Source organism: Podarcis cretensis, assembly GCF_951804945.1.
Source record: "Podarcis cretensis genome assembly, chromosome: 4".
Classification (NCBI taxonomy): domain Eukaryota; kingdom Metazoa; phylum Chordata; class Lepidosauria; order Squamata; family Lacertidae; genus Podarcis; species Podarcis cretensis.
The window spans coordinates 25,971,481-25,991,648 of NC_137173.1; the positions used below are offsets into that span (position 1 = coordinate 25,971,481).

At 43.9% G+C, this 20,168-nt stretch overlaps 1 protein-coding gene across 10 annotated transcripts in view; it reads right to left on the reverse strand.

The window, feature by feature from the left end:
* ATP8A2 (ATPase phospholipid transporting 8A2) overlaps positions 1-20,168 on the reverse strand; it is a 338,417-nt gene that overhangs the window by 101,790 nt on the left and 216,459 nt on the right. For all 10 annotated transcript variants that reach the window (XM_079973395.1, XM_079973390.1, XM_079973394.1 and 7 more), the window contains one exon: positions 1,375-1,449. In XM_079973395.1, the coding sequence (XP_079829521.1) occupies positions 1,375-1,449 (75 nt within the window). The remainder of the gene's footprint in view (positions 1-1,374; positions 1,450-20,168) is intronic.

Sequence of the window (20,168 nt, forward strand, 5' to 3'; positions counted from 1 at the left end):
TTTGGGATACACTAATCCATCCCCTGTACGTACCACACGGTAATACTGATGTGGGGTGTGTGTGTGTGTCCCATCAATATTTTGGAGAGGTTGACATGTTTTCTGACTGTTGTCACAATTTCTGTGACACCTTAAAGACTAGCATATTTATTGGGGCAGACTTTTTTGTGAATTACAGCCCACTTCTTTAGATGTATCTGATGAAGTGGGCTTTTGAGTTCACAAAAGCTTACACCATAATAAATCTCTTTTAAAAGTGCTATGGGGTTGTTTTTTTGGTGGTGTCTCCAGTATTGTTGCAACAGGCTAACACAGTGGTAATTGAAGCACATCGCTACTTGCTTATACAGTACTTTAACTGAGCCGAAGTATCTTAGCTCACTATAACCAGTGAAAGACCACAGGGTAGTTGTGAGGTTAAACATGATGACACCAAACTGCTTTACAAATTTTCAACGTTCTGGGTAAATGATTAACAGCTATGCAAAAGTAAGCTGATTTGGTGTTTGATGGGGTTACTCCCAGATTGCAATCCTGTACACACTTATTTGGGAGAATGCCCTATTACACTCAATATCTTCCCTTATCTGCTGTAATACAATATTACGGTCATGCACATATTATCTGTGCAATCTTCCACTGAATTATTGATTCAGGGAGATGCAATTCCTAGTATGCATATTGTTCCAAATTTGCTGTCTGATTGCATATCTAATTGCATGAGTCTGGGGTTTGAACAAAAGAGTGGTAATAGTCTAGAAGTATCAACTGGAGTGGAAAGTAATGAAACTCTTTAACTGAGTTTATGAAAAATATTGTAAATTCATGTTCTTCAGAGAGCAACCGTAAGCCCCTGAAAAGGGTGATGGACATATTGTAGACTTTTATGGTCAGTGAGAGAGATCAGTGGTTGGAGGTCATTGCTGGTTTTGCCACCATTGTTGGTTCTGTAAGGCCAAAAACAAGGCGTTTCAGGAGTGTTAGAAATAGATTGAGGTGGGGCTTTGCAACAGCTACCCGGTAAATCTGGAGCCCCATTTCTTCCCTGGAATTGGCATAGAAAGGGGGGGAAAATCAAGGGGAATCTGTACCCCACTTTCTGCACTGGCTGACAAGGGTCTGACAGGGCTGGCTGTTCTCCTGGTATGGATTCTTTGTTGCTGCTCCAAATTAGAATATGCCAAGTACTTTTCTTTTAATTTTTGCCCTCAAATCTAAGGCAGAGCAAGAACAGCTCCCACTCCCCCCCCCCCCCCGCCAGTTACTCGCAATGCATATACAGATGATCAGTAGAGATAAACTACATAGACATAAACAGCAGTGGAATGCCATCCGGGCTCTGCATGTTATCAAGCTGAGACGTGGGACACTTACCACATTGTAGAGGCCAATGCACCACCGCTCAAATAAAATCTGCCCAGAAAATCCATTAACGAATGCAAACCAAAGCTGAAATAGAAGAAAGTTACACAAGGCTTTAGATCAACATGCCACAAACATTCTTTCTATGCACTGAAGAAGAGGAGAGTGTGCAATGTGGACATCATCTGGAGACAGCTGCTGGATGGGTTCTAAAAATAAGTGCTCACAGTTGTTCTCTTTTAAATAGAGCCGCACTGCTGAAGCGATAGAATTTGCATCATTGCACTAAAATAACAAATCTTTTGTAAACTAGTATGAAGATCCATTGGTCCTGGAAAAATTCTTTCTTTTATCTTAGGTGTTTATATCCTGCTGAATCCCTTGGAGACGACTGCAGTGCCTGGAGACAGATAGGCAAGTTGTGTATCCACAGCAGTGATCAGAAAAGGAATGACCACTGGGAGGAGCACAGAGAAACTGAATGCCATGGTGCACCTGTAGCAGCACAACTGTACGCCTTCATCTGCCCCACCTGCAAGAAAACATGTCTCTCCTGTATTGGTTGTGGAGATGACAGCAAGAGCTGTAACTCTTCAGATGCTTGACTTTTCCCCTGAAGGTGCACACTCTTCCACTGTCTCCTGAGACAGATGGCTGCCAACAACAATTATCTAAGTCCTTAAGGGGTGTACTCTTCTTCTTTTTTTAAAGCATCCAATGGATTAAAATTACTCACAAAAACAGAAAACTTCCTTAAAGTGTCTGCTGAAAAAGAAAGGTACATGTCAGGTGCTTGAAGTTCAACAGGGAGGAAGGCTGTCTAATCTCAGCCAGGCCAGAGTGCCACAGAACTAGGCCCACAACACTGCATGCATGGCTTCTGGTGGATAAAAAGGTAAAGGTAAAGGGACCCCTGACTATTAGGTCCAGTCGTGGCCGACTCTGGGGCTGCGGTGCTCATCTCGCTTTATTGGCTGAGGGAGCTGGCGTACAGCTTCCGGGTCATGTGGACAGCATGACTAAGCCACTTCTGGCGAACCAGAGCAGCGCACGGAAACGCAATCTACCTTCCCGCTGGAGTGGTACCTATTTATCTACTTGAACTTTGTCGTGCTTTCAAACTGCTAGGTTGGCAGGAGCAGGGACTGAGCAATGGGAGCTCACCCTGTCGCGGGGATTCAAACAGCCAACCTTCTGATCAGCAAGTCCTAGGCTCTGTGGTTTAACCCACAGCGCCACCCGTGTCCCTTTTCTGGTGGATACACCTACACAAAACCAACCAAATGGCCCAGTAAAGGCACTGTCCTGATTTGGGATTGGGTGGAATGTTTCCTTATGGAGTAGCAGAACACTACCCTTTTACTCTGAGTTCAGACCAGTTCTGGTTAGGCCAAGCTGTGTTGGATCTGGGCTGCTGTATTATAAACCTATGCTTCTGGAAAATCTGTAAGACAACAGAGCTCTACAGCTGGAGATCAGCCATTGAGAATAGCTCTCTGCATGCCCCTGCAATTAGTACTTGGTGCATGGATAGTATGAGCCCCAGGTGAAAGTCAGCATGGTGTTACAGCAGCAAACACGGACACTGAAGTAATCTGTCCTTTTACTCGTGAATCTTCAGATATCATGCCCCCAAGCATGGTAGAAACCCATGTCTACCCAGGCATTGGTGTAAATCAATCCCTTTTCCTTCCCTGACTGGAAAAGGATGGCAGTGTGCAATTAACACTCCACTTCTCTTACTTCTGCCCTGCTAATAAGAGCTCAGCAGGATGTTGAGTTCATAGGAGCCAACTCCTAGGGGCTAAGGTCCCTTCGATCCCCTCAGCAAAGTATTTGAGGGGACTGCCCTCCCAAACTTGATGGGCATTGCCATTCAGATGGGGAGGGTGCCACGTCATGTGATCAATTATGCGGGGTGGGGCATACCTGGGCTCCGCCAATATTTTATTCAAGTTGACACCCCTGGATGAGCTGCTCTGAGACTGCAGTCTTTAGGACCAAGACATTACATTTTACTGGCAGGCACAAATTCTGCTACCTTTGTACTGATTTCCATCTGCCATTCTGTGGCATCCCTTCTCCCACCCCAACCAGGTATTACGAGATTGCTTTATAACTCTTCTACCTGCTTTCTTAGACAATACTGGCCTATTTGGTACTTAAAAAAAGAAAACTTTGCTGAAAGATTTATGCTGTATCCTTGGATCAATGTCAACTTTACAGAGAGTTGCTGGGATATGTTTCTGACTCTTCCAAACATTAACCTCCTCTAGGGAAGAAAAAAAAAAGAGGAATCTGGCTTTGCTACACAAACATCACTTGTAACATTTTACGGAGCGTCCTGAACTCATTTTTATCATTTGCAGGTGCTGCTGGGAATTTTATGGGCAAAACCAAAATCTTTTGAAACCACATCCAATTCTGGAAAACTGTATTTTATAAAAATAATCCTCTGCTAGATAATCAAACCTGCTGACTTCAAGGGAGTTACTATGTAGATGGGCCCAAACCACCACCACCAACAACAACAACAAAATGAGGATTTTTTTTTAAAGGAAGAAACTGGTATTCTAAAATGGAAATATTACATGATACTTATTTATGCAAGAACTGCACAGGTGACAATGAAGCACAATGAGAACACATTGAGCTTTCCGTGTCTTCACCAGGACACGTGTGTTATACATTCTTTTCCAACGCTGGACAAAGTTGTCGCGATTACGCCGCGTTATAGAAAAATGGAGTATATACTAGCATTGCAGAGTTTTCCCTTGTCAACCGCCAATCAGCACAAAGCGTTTGTGTTCTGTCTACCTAAATCAGATGTGGGGAACCTTTGGCATAACTTACAAACTGTCCTGCATAGCTTGCAAAGAGCTTGTTGTTTGTGGAGTCTACATATGCAATGTTCTCAGAGATATAAGGGGGGGGGGGACCCCATCTGCCTTCCTTCTCCAGGTCCCAGTTTTAACAAGAAATGCTAACTGCCTTTAAAGCTGTGCATGCTGGAGGCTGCCCACAGTTGACTCACGACTCGGTGAGTCGGTCGGAAAGTTTGCCAAGTCTAGCTCGCCTTGCCAAGCTCCTGGGGAATGCAGCCCACAACGGCGGCACTGCTATGAGCAAATGGACCCAGAGTTATTAAACGGCTTTTCTGATTTGGGAAAGGAGCACTTCTTTGCTCCACTTAACTGTTGCCTGCCTGTCAGAAATGCCAGGGCCGCTTATTTATAACACAATTACAAAATGAAAGGCCTTCTCTGAGTTCACGTTAGAGGGCCTTATTCAAATGCAAGGGAACTCAAGAGCTAAGACTGGAAATCCATGTTGACATGCTCTCATTACCTCACCTTATTATGGCTGACGTAGCATAGATCTGAGATTAGCTGCAACATCTATAAGAAATGGAGCGTGTGAAATGATGAGGGAGGGCACATTCCATATGGAGAAAGAGGCACTCCATTTTGCAGATTTGCTAGTTTTTGTGTGTGTGTTTGCTGTTTTTGCATACAGTACAACCCTAAACATGTTCACTCAGAACAAACTTTCAGTGGCCTGGTCACACATAATGTAAAACTATGGTTAAGGTTAACCAAAGTTAAAGTTGAGGCATCAGGCAGACAACCTATTAAACACTGATTTATTACATCACAGAGATAGCGCTTTGATTTTATTTATTTATTACCACTCTTCACTTTGTGGCTCTGTAGCTTTTGGGTGGGGGTGGCTCCTTAACCAAGAATGAGATTTGGGTTCCCAAATAACACTATGCTACGGTTAACATTAATGAAGGTTTATAAGCTGACCACAAAATATTGCTTAATAAGGAACCTTTCACCACAACCTAATAAAACATAGTTAAGCTGCTGCTCTGGATTCACACATAACACTAGGTCATGGTTTAACAAACTATTAAGTATGATTCAGATTGCAGCCTTAGTCTTTCATCCTTAGGCAAAATTCATACCTAGTGTTTGGCACCTTGATCTGCATCTCTGGATGGCTATGACTACAAATTCTGATGGTGGATTTGTAAGAGAGATAACAGTGCACAAACCTGACCCAAAGCCATGCCTGCTGGACCTGGAAGTCTGCAAATATTTTTAGAAGGGTGGTGCTGTAGGCAAAACAAACACCAACAACTTTGAAGTGAGCGTGCACGTAGAATTTTATGCCAGAGACCATTAAAAACCCCTCAACCAACCTGCACCATGAACTGATACATTCCAAAATTCCACCATCTTGGTCACTCATCTCATCCTGCCTGTTTTGAAGTATAGCTAGAATGCTATCTCAGCACAGCAAGTCTAACTAGGTGACCTCTGGTTTATATGTGAATTTATGAGATGGGGCTCTTGTCCTTTAAGGCATAAGTCCAAATGGCCATTTGACAAATAATGTTTATGAATCAATATCCTTTTTTATTTTATTGTTTATAATGCCACAAGCCAAATGCAAGCAGGTGACCTAGAGGTGAAAGGTCATGGCCTGTTGCAGATTTCCTGAGCCACAGAGCTCACACACCTGCCGTAGAATGCATTTTAATAAAAAGATCAGGAAAATATGTATTCATAAAATGGCATCACTTGGAACAAGTTCCCAAGTTATTTTAATTGCAATTTACGGCTTTACACATAATTATTATGGAGCATTTAATGCTTGAAATAGTAGGAACTAATTTGTTTAAGCGCTTGAAGGTGCTGGGATGGCAAATTGTCTCTTCTAAATGTGAACATTTATGATGTCTTGATAATAGGCAGCTTACCGAGGACTAGAAAGCTTTCCCCCAATCCTGCTAAAGGGCATGGAAAGCTGATGTAATCAGGGTATCAACAATCGCCACAGGCACCAATTACAGGCAGGCTGGATACTGTACAGAGAATGTGTTAAATTCTCAATATAGGCTCTCCTTCTGCACACATTTTGCATGCCTTTGCCAAATAAGCATTTAAAAAACAGTTTTTAAAAAAACAAACAGGCTAATAAAGCATGTTTGTTTATCTCATGTGCAGTTCACTAATAATCTATCCTGATTAAAATTCTCTTTGTGACAGATGAATTTCTCAATACCAGCAACATATCCTACTCAAGAGCACATGGCCTGAAAAAGAATTCTTTGTTATGGGAGTGTAGCATCATCTTCCTTTAAAAAAATATAGTTTTATTTATCATCATCATCATCTTGTTATAGATAATGAATATGACAGACGTGCCCAAGATTCACTTGGCTTGCCAATTATTTTCTTGGCTTAGGAACAGCTATCACAAGAGTACAAGAAAGGGATTTCCAGAGGGGGAAAGGATTTTTCTATTGACCCAGCCTATGTGACCATAGTGATCCTGTGGGAAGGATGTTGGCAGATGTGCACTGAGGATGCCCCCTTAAGGATACCAACTGTCAGCAATGGATGGATCTGTCAATTCTGGTTTCCCTCAGTTCCTCACTCATCCAATCCCAAATTCAGTTTTCCACATTTCTGCATCCATTCACAATTTATTTATTTTTAATTTTAAAAAGTCCTCAATGAAATTCACTGGCATTTTAGTGCAAATTTCTCCTTAATATACATGTTTTTGTATTCATATTTGCCTATTATACACATTTTGGCAAAACAGTGTTCCCTAATATAGTGCATTTTTGTATATTATTTTCATGAAGACATGCATTTCTTATTTTCATGAAGACATGCATTTCTTATTTTCATGAAGACATGCATTTCTTACTTTACCCCAATGTTACATTTGTGTACACATTACTTGGGTGGAGTACTGCATTGCAAAATTCGCAGAAGTGCAATTTTCAAACGATGGCCTCAGTCAAGCTAGGCACTAAGTAAGAGTGAATTTTCTTAGGCCTCTAATCAAGGACCGTGCTTCCAAATGGCAGTTCTTTGCAAACTTGGTGATGCCCATGCTAACACCACCTCTTTCCCATTACCAACTCTGAAAAATACCCACAGAGCACCACTTAGGTTATAAAACCTATCTGCACAAAGCTAGGCAAAGGCATGGTCTCATGGAATAAATTTTGTTTCGTAATTTACCTGCCCCAAGCTTCCAGATGGGATGGATGAATGAATGAATGATGTTGCACAGTTCCCCTCTTTTCCTGAATAGCATCTGCAGTATTTTACACAAAGGTATGCCTGCTCAAAATGGCTATGTGCCTAGTTCCAGTTTAAGAAAACTGGACCATGTGCATCCTTTGCTGGCTAATGCCATATAAAACCCATTCAATAACTCTCCCTGTATCCAAAACCTGTATCTGGATGCTGAGATTAGAATGATCAGTGAATCAATTCCCCTTATGCCGAAGAACAGACAAAAATGTGTATCACTTTTGCCCAAGACCACAGAATTTAAACTGATCTAATCCCACCAACCTTCAGTTCGGTGGAATTGTCTCACAGCTAAGTACAGGAGCTTAACTGCATTGTTAACTAGACTACAAGACTCATGCATTGCACCTGGATCTCCTATTGAAATATGCTGGTGGTTTTTCTTTGTTGGCTGTCTTGGGAATGACTGACCTTCCGAAAGGGATAATTTTGCGTCATGGTCTGAAGGAGGAGGATGGAAGCTCATCCTAATTTTCTGTGGAGCAGGCTGTGAGACTAGTTATCGGGAGGTTCTGAACCATGTTTGAGGGCCATAGGCAGCTCTATGTTCTGCATGCAAATGGTCTCGGTTTGATCCCTGACACATCTAGGTAAGGTTGGGGAAGTCTCCTGTCTGAAACTCAGATGAGCTGTTGTTGTGTAGACAGTGCTGAGTCAGATGGAATAATGGTCTCACACAGCAGCTTCCTGTGTATGTTTTGTTACCTTTTAAAACTACGGAAAGTTTCAGGGCTTCACAGTATTTAACAAAAGTTTTCATGCCACTTGGGATTTTAGAACAGAGGTGGGGACAAGAGTGGCAGTGTCCGAAAATCCCCTTTCAAAGTGACGATCAAAAGGGCACTTTGCAAAGGGCTCCTGAAGACCCTTGAGGGCAAAAGGATGGCAGGTGATTGACAGAAGGGTGGCTCCACCCACCTGTCAAATTGTGGCCCTCAAAGGGGAGAAATAACTATCCGACCAGCTGAGCTAAAAAGGTTCCCTGCTCCTGTTTCAGAGCATTTCCAACAAGCTTTTATACTGTATTTAGCTTAATTATAATCTTAAAAAACAGCCCACCTTCTACCTCCAGGGTAGTCTCTTCTACAAAGGTGAGAGCTGTTTCCTAGTTCTGCTGGATCTCTCAGCGGCCTTTGACACCATCAACCATAACATCCTTCTGGACCGTCTAGAGGGGCTGGGAGCTGGGGGCACTGTTATACAGTGGTTTCGCTCCTTCCTCCTGGGCCGTGTTCAGAAAGTGGTGGTGGGGGATGAGTGTTCAGACCCTTGGGCCCTCACTTGTGGGGTACCTCAGGGTTCCGTCCTCTCCCCCATGCTTTTTAACATCTATATGAAGCCGCTGGGAGAGAACATCAAGGGGGTTTGGACTGGGTGTTCATCAGTATGCAGATGACACCCAGCTCTACCTCTCCTTTAAATCAGAACCAGTGAAGGCGGTGAAGGTCCTGTGTGAGTGCCTGAGGGCGGTTGGAGGTTGGATGGCGGCTAACAGATTGAGGTTGAATCCTGACAAGACAGAAGTACTGTTTTTGGGGGACAGGAGGCGGGCAGGTGTGGAGGATTCCCTGGTCCTGAATGGGGTAACTGTGCCCCTGAAGGACCAGGTGCGCAGCCTGGGAGTCATTTTGGACTCACAGCTGTCCATGGAGGCGCAGGTTAACTCTGTGTCCAGGGCAGCTGTCTACCAGCTCCACCTGGTACGCAGGCTAAGACCCTACCTCCCCGCGGACTGTCTCGCCAGAGTGGTGCATGCTCTGGTTATCTCACGCTTGGACTACTGCAATGCGCTCTACGTGGGGCTACCTTTGAAGGTGACCCAGAAACTGCAATTAATCCAGAATGCGGCAGCTAGACTGGTGACTGGGAGTGGCCGCCGGGACCACATAACACCGGTTCTGAGAGATCTGCACTGGCTCCCAGTACGTTTCCGAGCACGATTCAAAGTGTTGGTGCTGACCTTTAAAGCCCTAAACGGCCTCGGTCCTGTATACCTGAAGGAGCATCTCCACCCCCATCGTTCAGCCCGGACACTGAGATCCAGCGCCGAGGGCCTTCTGGCGGTTCCCTCATTGCGAGAAGTGAGATCCAGCGCCGAGGGCCTTCTGGCGGTTCCCTCATTGCGAGAAGTGAGGCTACAGGGAACCAGACAGAGGGCCTTCTCGGTAGTGGCGCCCGCCCTGTGGAACGCCCTCCCATCAGATGTCAAAGAGATAAAGAATTACCTGACATTCAGAAGACATCTTAAGGCAGCCCTGTTCAGGGAAGTTTTTAATATGTAATGCTGTACTGTTTTTAACACTGATTGGGAGCCGCCCAGAGTGGCTGGGGAAACTCAGCCAGATGGGCGGGGTATAAATAATAAATTATTATTATTATTATTATTATTATTATTATTATTATACGCAAAATTCACAATTTTTCCATTTACCTCTGCAATATCTATTTTAATTGACTGTGTCTTTCCATTATTTCCTAACAGGAGCTCCTGGCTAGAACTTTCCTATCTGCTGCTAGATGATCCTTTTAACTGCAGAAGCCAGCAGCGGAGCTTGGGACCTTCTGCAATCAAAGCATGTGCTCTGTGCTCTGCCACTGAGCTGCAATCCATTAGCCACGGACTTGCACATTCCCCCCCCCCCCCGTTTCTGAGTTCCATGTTTACACTGACTGCAACTGAGAGAACTTCTAAACCAGCCCAACTGCTCTACAAATTTTCTATCCGTCTACACCCTTAAATGGTCTTGTAGCTCCTTCCCAAAGAACTTCTTTGTTCTGTTCTCTCACTCTAATAATTGAGGCCATTGCTGTACTCCCCAGGAATATAACATGACTATCACTATTAATAGCTTGGTGTATGTTAATGAGACTCTGCAGCATCTTCTCACTTGAAGCCTGCAATCAATCCAGACTGTGATTTTTTTACGATACGGTGTTCACCAGTGTGTAATTGACCAGCAACTCGCACGAAGGGAAGGATACGCTTTAATGTGGTTTGAAACAATCTGCTAGCCTTTTTAAAAACCAGGCAGCATTTGTACTGACATTTTGAAGTCATGAATTATATATACGTCTTACAGGCAAGTTCTCTGCTGATGAAGGAAAGGATTATAGCGAAGACATACAGACAAGGGCTTGGCTTTTTTTGGGGGGGGGGGGAATCTGGATTTTTATACACTGTGTTGTGTGTCTTATTATCAGTGGCTTTGTATTTGTTTTCCGAAAGTATTTTAGCATCATGGTTAGTTTCAGGCAACTTCACAAATGAGAATTAGCTATATTTCTAATTTGGAAGTAGTAACTCTGAAGCACAGGAGCTATGGGGAAAGAAGACCCCTAAGATTAAAAGTGGAGTGTCACAGTAACATGTCATGCTGGGGGGTAAATGACATGCCCTTACATTATAAGTATTAGTCAGCTACTAGTTGGGAATCTCCTAATTTTCTGGTTGCCATTCATACTCTCTAATCTCTGCCCATATAGGAGCATAGAAAGCTGCCTTATATGAAGCCATCTCATTGCTCCAATACAGCACCCTACCTTCTATAATGACTGGAAGGAGCTCTTCAGATTCTCACATAGAGATGCCTCCTACCCTGCCTGGAAATGCCAGGGGTTGAACCCGGGACTTTCTGCATGCAAAGCAGATGCTTTATCACGGAGCAACAGCATTTCTCCCATATGGGGATGAGGGTCGATGCAATTGAAGCTAAGTTTGTAACAAAACACACACAGAGAATGGCCGGGTTTGCACGTAATGCTAAACCATAGTTCATTAAAATTGTTATTCTAAAGCAGCAATGCAGCAGCAAGCAAAGGCTATAGCAGCCAAGGCTGCTGCTTGTGGCTGGAAAGCCAAACAGGAAGTGTGTGACTGTTGCCATGGAAACAAAGGGGCAGTCCATTCTGTACTGAGCACCGGATGTTAGCTCAGTGTGTGTCATATGACCTGTACAGGATGTACATGGGTGGAGTTTGGAGTTTCTCTCTGTTTGTTGAAGAGACCAGACATGTTTTCTCTGTACTGAAGTAAAGACAGGAATAAAAGCATGTAAGATACATTTCTGTCTGTGTCTGATTCCCCTCCCTGGGGATATGCTGGAGAGCAGGGAGGAGGAGAGCAGTTGGTGTGTTTTTCTCACAGCCTGAGGAAAATCGCCGGAACGGACCTCGTGTGTTTCGCCTGCCGGGAGTCGCCGGAGGGAGGTCGAAAGAATTCAGCCCGTGCCTGGAGAGATAGGCACATACCTCTGTTCGGCCCTGAATTCTGACATTGGTAGCAGAGGATGGTTGCTACGATCCATGGGAGTCTGCATCAAGGAGACTGTATTCATCCCTCTCCATGGAAGCCTGAGATGGAAGCTGATTCTCTGCAGCCAGAAGCTGACCAGAAGAAGCTGAAAGCCAAGCTACGGAGCCCAGGTATGAGATTTTCGGGCTTAGAAGTGTGAATGCAGATGGATTAATTCTCTGCTTCATGGGAGCAACGTTTGGGAAAAACAGCTCCGAGAGAGAAGAGTCTGCATTCCAAACATTCCTGTGGTTTTTCCTGTCCAAGGAAAGGAATGTGGTTGCTTAGCAACGCAGGCCAGTTTCAAGATAAGGGCTGGAAGTCAGGCTGTGCCCAGAGGAGCATAAACAGCTCGTGTTTTGACTAGGCCCTTACAAAGGAACTGTGAAAGGGACTTTCCAAGCAGCCAGTGTTATTGCTGCCAGGTGCACAGAGTGTAAACAAGCCAGCTATTGGATTTTAGAGGCTTGTGTTTGAGAGTCAATGCAAGGACTCAAAATGGATGTCAAGAAGGGAAGCCTGCCTTCTCCACCCCTCTTGACCAGTGACAATTATGCATCTTGGTCTATTAAGATGAAGGCCTTGCTGCAGAATCAGAGACTGTTTAGGGTGATTGAGAACCCCATCCCTGCAGCACCAACGCCTGTTTGGGAGTCACAGGATATGAAGGCCAGAACTGCTATAATTCTGTGCGTGTCAGACTCTCAGCTTATTCATATACAAGATTTAGAGCACGCGAAAGATGTTTGGGACACGCTGAGAAGGACACATCAGAGAGATGCAGGTTCTTCAGCGTTGCTGTATTTTGAAAAGCTGACCAACCTGAGGCTTGCGCCTGATGGAGATGTTCAAGCGCACCTGACGGAAATGAAATTTCTGCGTCAGCAGATGGGGGAACGCAATTTCCATCTGGATGAGGAAGTGTTTTGTTTCATGGTGATCAACAGCCTGAATCGGACTTACAAAACGGTTGCCAGTCAGCTGGGGTCTCTCCCAGCGCAAGATTTGACTTCGGACAGGGTCTTTGCCGTGGTTCTGAGCGAACATGACAGACTTGCCGCCCTGGAAGTCAAGGACAGGGGGAGGGAAGAACGGAGTTCAGACACCCCCACTGCTGTAGCTACTGGAGGAGACGCCGTAGCTTTGAACGTTGTCCGATGCCACAATTGTGGACAGACTGGGCATCTTCAGCGGAACTGCAGGAAGCCACGTCAGAACAAAGGAGCCAAGGGAAGCTCCACGAAGTCTGAGGCGTCAGGCAGAAGTCATGCCAAGTCACAGGCGAAGCCTGCAAAGGCTTTGATGTCCCTAAAAGCCACACCACAAGTGGGGAATTCCTTCGTTTTAGACACGGGAGCGACGGTTCACATGACCCATCGCAGGGATTTGTTTTCGTCGTTTAAGAAGCAAAGCTTCGTTGTACAACAAGCCAATGGTCAAGAGCTGGAAGCCACCGGAATTGGGACTGTGTATCTTAAAAGTCTGAACTTGACTATAAACAATGTTTATTTGGTTCCAGAGTTGAAGTACAATCTGCTCAGCGTTTCGCAGATCGCCAAGAAGGGACTAAAACTGTCCTATGATGATCAACACTGCGAGATCTACAAAGATGGAGAGTTGTATCTTTCTGCCAAAGAGAAAGATGGACTGTATTTGTTGACTTTTGATCAAAGTGATTACATGGAATGTAATTCTTGTGATTCTAACATGATTTCTTTTGCAGGTGTAGCCAAGAAGAACGCCAAGCAGGTCACCTCAAGGGTCGACAAGGCATTTCAGCGGGTGTATGCTGATGTGATTGGTCCTCTAGCACCTTCTAGAGGCAATGCAAAGTATTACCTAATATGTGTTGATTCTTTTACAGGTTTTGTCTGGATTTATCTTTTGGAGAGACCGAAAGAAGCCTTAGAAAGGTTTAAAGAGTTTTGTGACAAGGTTAAAAATATGCATGATGCTGACATAGATTGTCTTTGCACAGATGAGAAGCCAATTTTTCTCTTACAGGATTTCCAGAGGTTCCTGAAGAAGAAAGGGATAAGACACAAAATTGCAGCTTCCGAAGAAGCTTGGAACAGATGTGTCTGTGTTAGGGTGAACAAAGAATTGCAAAAGGGAATGGAAGCGCAATTGCTTAGTTCACATCTGCCACATGAGTACTGGGCTGAGTCACTAATGTCATATTGTTACACGTGGTTGAGAAAGGTTTCAAAAGGCTTGGAATGTTCTCCTTTTGAGAAACTGTTCCACAGAAAACCTTCTGTTGCCCATTTCAAGGTTTTTGGGTCTCATGTGAGGACAGAAGCTCCGGGTGGAGTAAAGAATGCCAGAGGCATTTTTGTGGGTTATGAAAAGGGTCTCTACAGAGTAATTTTGTCTGAATCTGGTAAGGTGATTCTCACAAAATTTCTAGAGAGTGCTCCTGAACAGGAGCGAGTGATTGTTCACACGTTTCCCACAGGAGATGGTGATGATTCTGATGATGATGATGAGTTTGATCTTATTGAGTTCAGTAGTACTGATGATGACAGCGATAGCTCAGACAGCTCAGTTGTCACAGTCATTGAGAGGAAATCTCACGTAATGACTAGACCCTCAGAAGAGGAGGATGAACCACTGATTAAGCTTAGTACTGGTTCTTCAGAGAGTTCAGAGGCTGAACCAGAAAGCAAGGGAGAGCAGCACCTCTTACGTAGGTCTGAGAGAGCAACGAAGGGTGTACCACCCAAGAGGTATTCAAAAGAGTTTGCCAACCAAGCCATTGCATGTGTTGCTGTTGTAAACGACCAAGGTCAAATTGAAGCTGTGTCTGAGTCAGAGACAAAGGCACAACAGAGAGTTGCTAACCAAGGTAATGCAGAAGCACTCATTCCTTGGAAGTCACACAACCAGAGAGGTACATTGGTAAAACCAGTGGCGGGTAGTTCCAAGGATGGAACTGAAACAACAGGGGAGTGTTATAAGTATAACAACCGTTTGTTTTCTTCTCTGGATGACGCTTTGCTCGCTGCACGCATTGATACTTTAGGGGGAGTATGTTATTCTAAAGCAGCAATGCAGCAGCAAGCAAAGGCTATAGCAGCCAAGGCTGCTGCTTGTGGCTGGAAAGCCAAACAGGAAGTGTGTGACTGTTGCCATGGAAACAAAGGGGCAGTCCATTCTGTACTGAGCACCGGATGTTAGCTCAGTGTGTGTCATATGACCTGTACAGGATGTACATGGGTGGAGTTTGGAGTTTCTCTCTGTTTGTTGAAGAGACCAGACATGTTTTCTCTGTACTGAAGTAAAGACAGGAATAAAAGCATGTAAGATACATTTCTGTCTGTGTCTGATTCCCCTCCCTGGGGATATGCTGGAGAGCAGGGAGGAGGAGAGCAGTTGGTGTGTTTTTCTCACAGCCTGAGGAAAATCGCCGGAACGGACCTCGTGTGTTTCGCCTGCCGGGAGTCGCCGGAGGGAGGTCGAAAGAATTCAGCCCGTGCCTGGAGAGATAGGCACATACCTCTGTTCGGCCCTGAATTCTGACAAAAATATGCTTCATTAAACCATAGCTTACTGTTATGTGAGAACCCAGGCCATCAGCTTAATTATGGTTTATAAACTGTGGATAAAGGTAATTCGTTAAGCAAAGTCTGTATTTGGTTTATGAACCTCAGTTAACATTAATCATAATTTAACACTATGTGCGGATCCAGACTTGCTCCTTAAATATGCTTAAGGAGCTGCTGACAGAGGTGCAAAGAAAGAATGGGAAAAAAATCCAAACTACAATCCAGGCTTCGCTGTTGTTGCTGGTACTTTTGATTATTTCGTGATGTAATAAACCCAGGTTTAAGTGATCGCTGGCCAGATGCCTCAGCTGTAATTATCGTTAAGGTAAACCAGGCCATTAGCTGCTATCTCTACAAGCAACAAGATTCTGTGTTTTCCATAATGAAGGGGAGACACGTCCCCAAAGATCTCACTGCCAATAGAGATGGCTCTCTGCAATGCTATACTGGGAGATGTGGCACTGGGACATGCGTCTTAGCATCTGCTTGGCTCCAGAACGAACGTAATTACTTAGGAGATTTTAGCCTGGCAAAGGGGAATGTTAGGGAGTTGGTATATAAACATTTGTCAAAACAGAACAGGATGAAATAGGTTTCCAAATATCCAGCAGAATCCAAACAATGAAATAAATGAAAAGGCACCGTGAAAGAAGGACAAAGCACCTGCCAACTTTGTACATTTTGGGTTTACGGAAATGGAAAGTCTTCCTTCAAGTATATCAGAAGCATGGAGTACGAAGACAGTATTATATTTCTCTTATGCATTAGGATGTATAAAAATGTCAGAGAAGAACAAAATCCAATATTGGCCCTTCTGCTTAATTGTGCAATAGGATATTATGACAGAGGATAGCTCACCCTGGGAGGAATACTCCAATTGTTCCAACTGGAGATAATTCAAATAGAAACTGGAGGAGGGAGGCCATCAAGACCGTGGCAGAGCAATGGCAATTTTACTTTTCCAGAAAAGGTGCACGTTAAATATAATAATGCATTTAACGTCATGTCTCCTTTGGCCCTCAATACAGCGGTGCCTCGCAAGACGAAATTAATTCGTTCCGCGAGTTTTTTCGTCTTGCGATTTTTTCGTCTTGCGAAGCACAGACTTTGGAAAAGCTTCAAAAATCACCAAAGTCTTCAAAAACCTCAAAAAAGGCTACCACACCGCGTGCTATGAGTTGCTCTTCGAAGTGAATGCACGGTTTTAAGAAAAAGGAAACAAACTTGCAAGACAAAGGAAACTAACTTGCAAGACGTTTTCATCCATAGGGAAATCCGTCTTGCGAAGCAGCTCAAAAAACGAAAAACTCTTTCGTTTTGCGAGTTTTTCGTCTTTCGAGGCATTCGTCTTGCGAGGTACCACTGTATGTATTTCCCTTTTGTGCTCCTCTTTACCTTCTCCACCTGAAAAGCATTTCAACCCATTTCTGGGAAAATGCACTGCCCTTCTTCTCCTTCTCCTTCTCCTTCTTCTATACACACTATTGGCAAAAGCTCAAAGGGTCTTACAGCTTAAGCAATTCATTTGCCAAAATACACAGTACACTATAAGCACATGAAATCATTTCACCAACCAATGCGGGTTGTTTTTTTTAAAAAAAAACTTTCAAAAATTATCTTTTGAGCTTTTTTGGAAATTGATTAGCTTTCCCCTCCCCTATGAAACATAAAAAGAAATGCTGCACAGCTTGAAAATTCTGTTTGCAGCATTTTCTGAGGAGCTAGGAATCAGAAGATAGGCAGCCAGAGTCTCTGCGTGTTTATTTGAACAATCAGTGGGACTTAGGACAAAATTAAGATTTCACTGGAGATGCGTGGCAGTAACCAAGCACTTCTTGGTATTGAGAATGCATCCTGATTTGCTGGCATAAAGCTCATGCACATCCACATAAGAAATTTAAAGTGCTTGAACAATCAATTCTTCTTCCCAGGGAACTCTGGGAATTGTGGTTCTGTGAGGGTGATCGCATAACAATTCCTAGCACCCTTAAAAACTACAGTTCCCAGGATTTATTTATTTTTTTTGGGGGGGGAGCCATGACTGTGCTTTGAATCTATAATTTGAATATTGAGCATTTTTTTCTGATTTGTTTGCAGGGTGGTTATGAACAAATAATAAACATTCTTCAATAACAATACCACAGTAAGAATATCACAATATAAATGAACATTAATTCCTGAATCGCTTGTGGGATGTTTATACAGTCATACCTCGTGTTGCATTTGCTTCAGGTTGAGCGTTTTCAGGTTGCGTCCCGCGGTGACTCCGAAGTACTGGAAAGGGTTACTTCCGGGTTTCGCCGCTTGCGCAGACGCTCAAAATGACGTTACGTGCGTGCGCAGAAGCGGCAAATCGCGACCCGTGCATGCACAGATGCGGGTTGCATTTTGATCATGTTGTGAATGGGGCTCCGGAACGGATCCCGTTTGCAACCAGAGGTACCACTGTATGTCTTCCTATGAATCATTCATTCATTCTACATCCCTGTCACTTTCCTAACTGCAAACATCTGTGTGCTTTTAACATGGGCTTGTTGCACCAAGGCAATAAATTTATGAGATGTGCTCAAATCCCTCCTGCAAAATACCAACAGCCTGGGCAGGGCCGGCACAGCCACTAGGCAGGGTGAGATGGCTGCCTCAGGTGGCAGAAGCCCCTGGGGCAGCTTGCTCACCCCACTACCTCTGCTGCTGGCAGAGATTGGGTGCAAGCATCAGTGCTGATTTTGGGCAAGATCTTGTTAAATTTGTGCCAAATCTCATGCAGTTCATGAGATCTCACCAGATATCAGTGCTAATGTTGCCACCATTTCTCTGCCAGCAGCAGAGTGGCAGGCGCAGGTGGTGATAGCAGGGCAGCACCTCCCATCCCCCCCCCCCGAGCAGCGAAACAGAATATGATGCCCCTTAAGCTCGGAGCACCATAAATGTAGCATTCCCATGTCTCTTTCTCTCTTTCTGGTAATGGATGGGAAAAGAAAATGGTATGGCATAATTTCACTGCGGTGGATGTGTAGATACTCGGACCACAGTTACATCATATTGTGCCTTTCCTACATGTTGGGGGAGAAGAGGAGGTGCTCTCAGGATCCTTCTTTCAATGGGGGTCCTGTGGCTCATGTGTAGTTCTCCCCTTCCTCACCAGTAGGGCATACACTAGGGACACTCAAAGGTTTTGTTATGCTTGCATTTTTAAGTGAACTGTACGAATACATGGAACACATTCATTCTTCATTTTTCACACTCCATAATAATGTGGGTTAGATAAAATTCAGAAAGGAGAATAGATTTATGAAGGAATGCATGTAAGACAGGCATTGGACAACAACAGAGAGCCTCATTAATCCCTAGTATGCATAGGATTGTAACCTAAATGCTCAAAACTGCGAAAACAACAAATAAAATAAAAAGGAAGGAAGGAAGAGCCAGTGGTTTGAACAACACACAGTGGCCTCCCCAACAACCCCACTGGTGGTTCATCCCTGAATGACATCAGGGGTCTGTAGATTTGTGGTAGAACACATGCTTTTCATGCAAATGTTTCCATTATCCAATTTGGTACCTTCAAAGTGGGGCTGGGAATAATCCCTGACTGAGATCTTGGAAAAATGCTGCCAATTAGTGCAGTTAATACTGGGTTAGATGGGGCAATGGGCTTCCTAAGTATAAACCACAGAAAGAAAAAGAGTCCCGGGGCTTTGTAATACTTAACTAATCGCATTATAAAAACATTGTGATTTCATATAGCTGTAGATTTTAGAGTATTCTGTGAACTGCCCTGAGACCTCTGGGTGTAGGATGGTAAAAAATTTCTAGACGCTTTTATACTACAATTTTTTAAAAACTTCTTTCCTCAGGGTAAAAAACCCCTGTAAGTCTAGTGAGAGAGACAACTCTCACAGTAAATGACCAGTAGATTGCCTTAGGACTTAAGGTCAGGAATATGCCCTCTGGTTCCATGACTTTCCACTCAGTTTTGTAGAAGCACATTAGTAGAAATAATTGTTCAGAATGAAAATTAGGGGTGACAGCTGGGTGGAAGGTGTGGGCAGATAAAAGCTGGGGACAGGGGAAGGAGAAAAGAATGGTAACTTTGCTGAAAATCTCACTAATATATCTGACAATAAAATAAACAGCCTGGTGTGTGGGTACTTTTCAGACTCGAGAATCGTCCCAAGAAATCGGTAAGGTAAAGGTAAAATTAAAGGACCTCCTGCTGTTGTGGAGGCAACTTGCTTTTGACCTAAGATAGATCTACTCTAAAGAAAAGTCATAGCAAGGCTTTCACCCTTGGTGTGGGTCTGCCTTTCCTCCTGTTTGTGCAATCTACATGATAGATGGTGAATTGAATGAGATGGTTCACTTATCAGTCATGTCTCTTTTCCATCACCCTTAAAGACTGTTTTATTAACTACTAAATGTGCACGTATTCGTTTATGGCCCATTCTTCATATACTTACAACAACAAGAAGATATTTCCAAGTCGGTTGTAAAAGTTCTCAGGAGAAGAAATAGGGAAATTGTTTAGGAAAGCCATGGGTGCCATCACTTAAGCCTAAATGGGCTGGGTCCAGGCCACCAAAAGATCCACTTCCTTTGTATCCTCCTGCCCTAAATTTCCACCTGAAGCTGTTATTTGCCCTGCTAGAGAAGGTTCCATGAATGTCAGTCTTGGAATGGCAGCTTCTGTGTGTGGGGTATCAGGGCCATGGGGGAAAGGCTTAATCCATACCCTTACTGCCATGGTCCTGTCGTGGGGACGTACTACTCAGATGCAAAAAACCTCAAGATCGACGTCATGCATTAACATTACGACCAATATAGTTTTAGCTCTGCACAAAGTCT